Below are 2,540 nucleotides of genomic sequence, written 5' to 3' on the forward strand. Positions count from 1 at the left end.
TGTTTAATTAGCTCATCTCCGATAGTTTTAAAAAGAACTGACAGAGGACCGCCGGGACAATGGATCGCCGCGCCGCGGCTCCTTTGCGCCCGCAGCCACCTCCCAGCTCCGCCGGCTCTGTCCCGGCTCCCTGTGCCGGTCAGACGGCTGCGGGCTGGACTGCATGAGGAAGAGCAATGCCAGCAGCGTGCGGGAGGTGATCGTGTCCCTCTCCTCAGCATGGAGCGCTGTGTCCAGTTCTGGGCTCCTCAGCGCAAGAGACGTGTAGCTCCTGGACCGGGTCCAGAGGAGGGTCACAAAAATAATTAAAGGACTGGAGCATCCTTTACGAATAAAGGCTGAGCGAGCTGGGCATGTTCAGCGCCTGTCAGTATCTGCAGGGAGATGTCAGAGGATGGAACAAGCGCTGCTCGGCGGTTTCGCGCAATAGGACACGAGGGAACGCGCGGAAGCCGATGCACAGGAAGTTCCACCTCCACATGAGGAAGAACTTCTTTGCCGTTCGGGTGACCGAGCACTGGAACAGATTTCCCGGAGAGGCTGCGGAGTCTCCCTCATCGGAGACACTCAAGAACCGCATGAACGCACTCCTATCCCACGTGCCCCAGATCGACCCTGTTCGAGCAGGGAGGCTGGACCAGGAGTCCCGCCGCGTCCCTTTCCAACCCGACCCGTTCCGGGATTGCGGGATTGTGGGATTGTGTGGCTGTGACTACAGTTCCCGGCGCGCTGTGCGGCGCTCGGGCGCTGCCGGGAGGCGGCGGCGGCCGGGGCGGGGGGCGGTCGATCAGCGGGATGCGGCTGTCGGTGGCGGCCGCCATCTCGCATGGCCGCGTGTACCGGCGGCTCGGGCTCAGCCCGCGGTCGCGCCTGGACCTGCTGCGGAACCTGGTGACGGCGCTGGTGCGGCATGAGCGCATCGAGACGCCCTGGGCGCGGGCCGAGGAGATGCGCGGCTACACCGAGCGGGTGAGCGGCGGCACCGCGCCGGGCCGGGCCGGGGGGCGGCGGGCGGCCGAGGCACTCTCACCCACCGCTTCCTTCCTCCCGGCAGCTCATCGACTACGCCAAGCGGGGGGACAAGGACGAGCGCGCCATGCGCATGGCGGATTTCTGGCTGACCGTAAGTACCGCCCAGCCCCACACCCCCGGGGCCCGGCCCGGCGCGGTGCCGGGGCTGAGCGTGCCGCCCCGCAGGAGAAGGACCTCATCCACAAGCTGTTCAAGGTGCTGGCGCCCCGCTTCCAGCCGCACCCCGGCAGCTACACGCGCCTGCTTCAGATCCCCAACCGGGACGGGCTGGACCGCGCTAAGATGGCGGTGATCGAGCTGAAGGGGAACCCGCTCCCGCCGCTCGTCCGCCCGCGCCGCGACTCCGACAAGACGCTGCTGAACCAGCTGCTCAAGGGATACCGGCAGGACGCGCAGCGGGCGGCTGCCGCCCGGGGAACCCCTGTCTAGGGTCCCCCTGTGCCCCCAGCGGGCTCCAGGGGAGCTGCCCGCGCACCAGGGCCGGGTGCTGTCCTGGGGCACGGGAAGGGAAGGCGCGTCAGGAGGGCTGGAGGGTGATGGAAGTTGCCGCGGCAAGGGCTGAGTTTACTGGCTGCTTCTAGTGGTTTGAATAGTGACTCAGCAGGAGAAGGAAATCGAGCTAGGAGGCCTGATGGTTTATATTCTCTGTGTAAATAAACTTTGTTCAGAAAGTCAGTTTGCTTGTATTTGAATTGTATTTGGAGAATCATTTAAGTCAGAAAAGACCTCTGAAGTTATCAAATCCAACCTATGACCAAACACCACCGGGACAACAGAGCATGGCACTAAGTGCCATGGCACTAAGACATCCAGTCGTTCTTTTAACACCTCCAGGGACAGTGACTCCACCACCTCCTGGGCAGACCATTTGTGTCTATTCACCCTTTCTGTGAAGAAATTCCTCCTAATGTCCTACATAAACCTACCCTGGTACAGCTTAATTCCTGTGCTTGCAAGTTAGTAACTTACTCTAGAAAAAAATGGGTATGTTAGAGTTTCTGGTCCTAAATCCCTGTGTCAGAGCTACAAGTGTGTTCTAGGAGCCAGTGTTCAGCATTGCAGAGCAGAAAGTTTGGTGAAAAATAAGATATTTCTGCTGTTTAAAAGGCACCGAATGCAGATAAGGTATCACTGAGCTAAGTCCTATGAAGAGACAACCAGAGGAACTCAAAAGGTGATAACATAGGCAGGAGCCACAGTAATCTCTAGCCAGAACTTGACAGACATGCCAACTTCAAGTGCAGGATTGCAGGAAATCTCTGCATTGCTCTATTACAACAAAAAGGGGGAGTAGCAGAACTTTTTCAGAGTGATATAACTACTGAGCAATAAGAATCTTAAATTGTTAGCTTTGTCTCTGATTTCAAGCATGGCTAGTACTTGAAAGTCCTAGCTATAACTTTGAAGTGTAAAAGCCCAAAACAAAACCAACCCGAACGTAAAATCACAGGATAGAATACCGGGTTGGAAGGGACCTCAAGAACACCTGGCCCATCCTTTCTTGGCAA

The 2,540-nt window shown here is 58.1% G+C and overlaps 1 protein-coding gene across 1 annotated transcript; it reads left to right on the forward strand.

The window, feature by feature from the left end:
• The first annotated feature begins 732 nt into the window (after positions 1 to 732).
• MRPL17 (mitochondrial ribosomal protein L17) lies at positions 733 to 1,707 on the forward strand. The gene is made up of 3 exons (XM_082301441.1): positions 733 to 969; positions 1,055 to 1,123; positions 1,198 to 1,707. The coding sequence occupies exons 1-3, from the start codon at positions 796 to 798 to the stop codon at positions 1,459 to 1,461; spliced, it is 507 nt and encodes a 168-aa protein (XP_082157567.1). The 5' UTR covers positions 733 to 795; the 3' UTR covers positions 1,462 to 1,707.
• Positions 1,708 to 2,540: the final 833 nt, after the last annotated feature.

This window comes from Coloeus monedula, assembly GCF_965178545.1.
Source record: "Coloeus monedula genome assembly, chromosome: Z".
Lineage (NCBI taxonomy): Eukaryota > Metazoa > Chordata > Aves > Passeriformes > Corvidae > Coloeus > Coloeus monedula.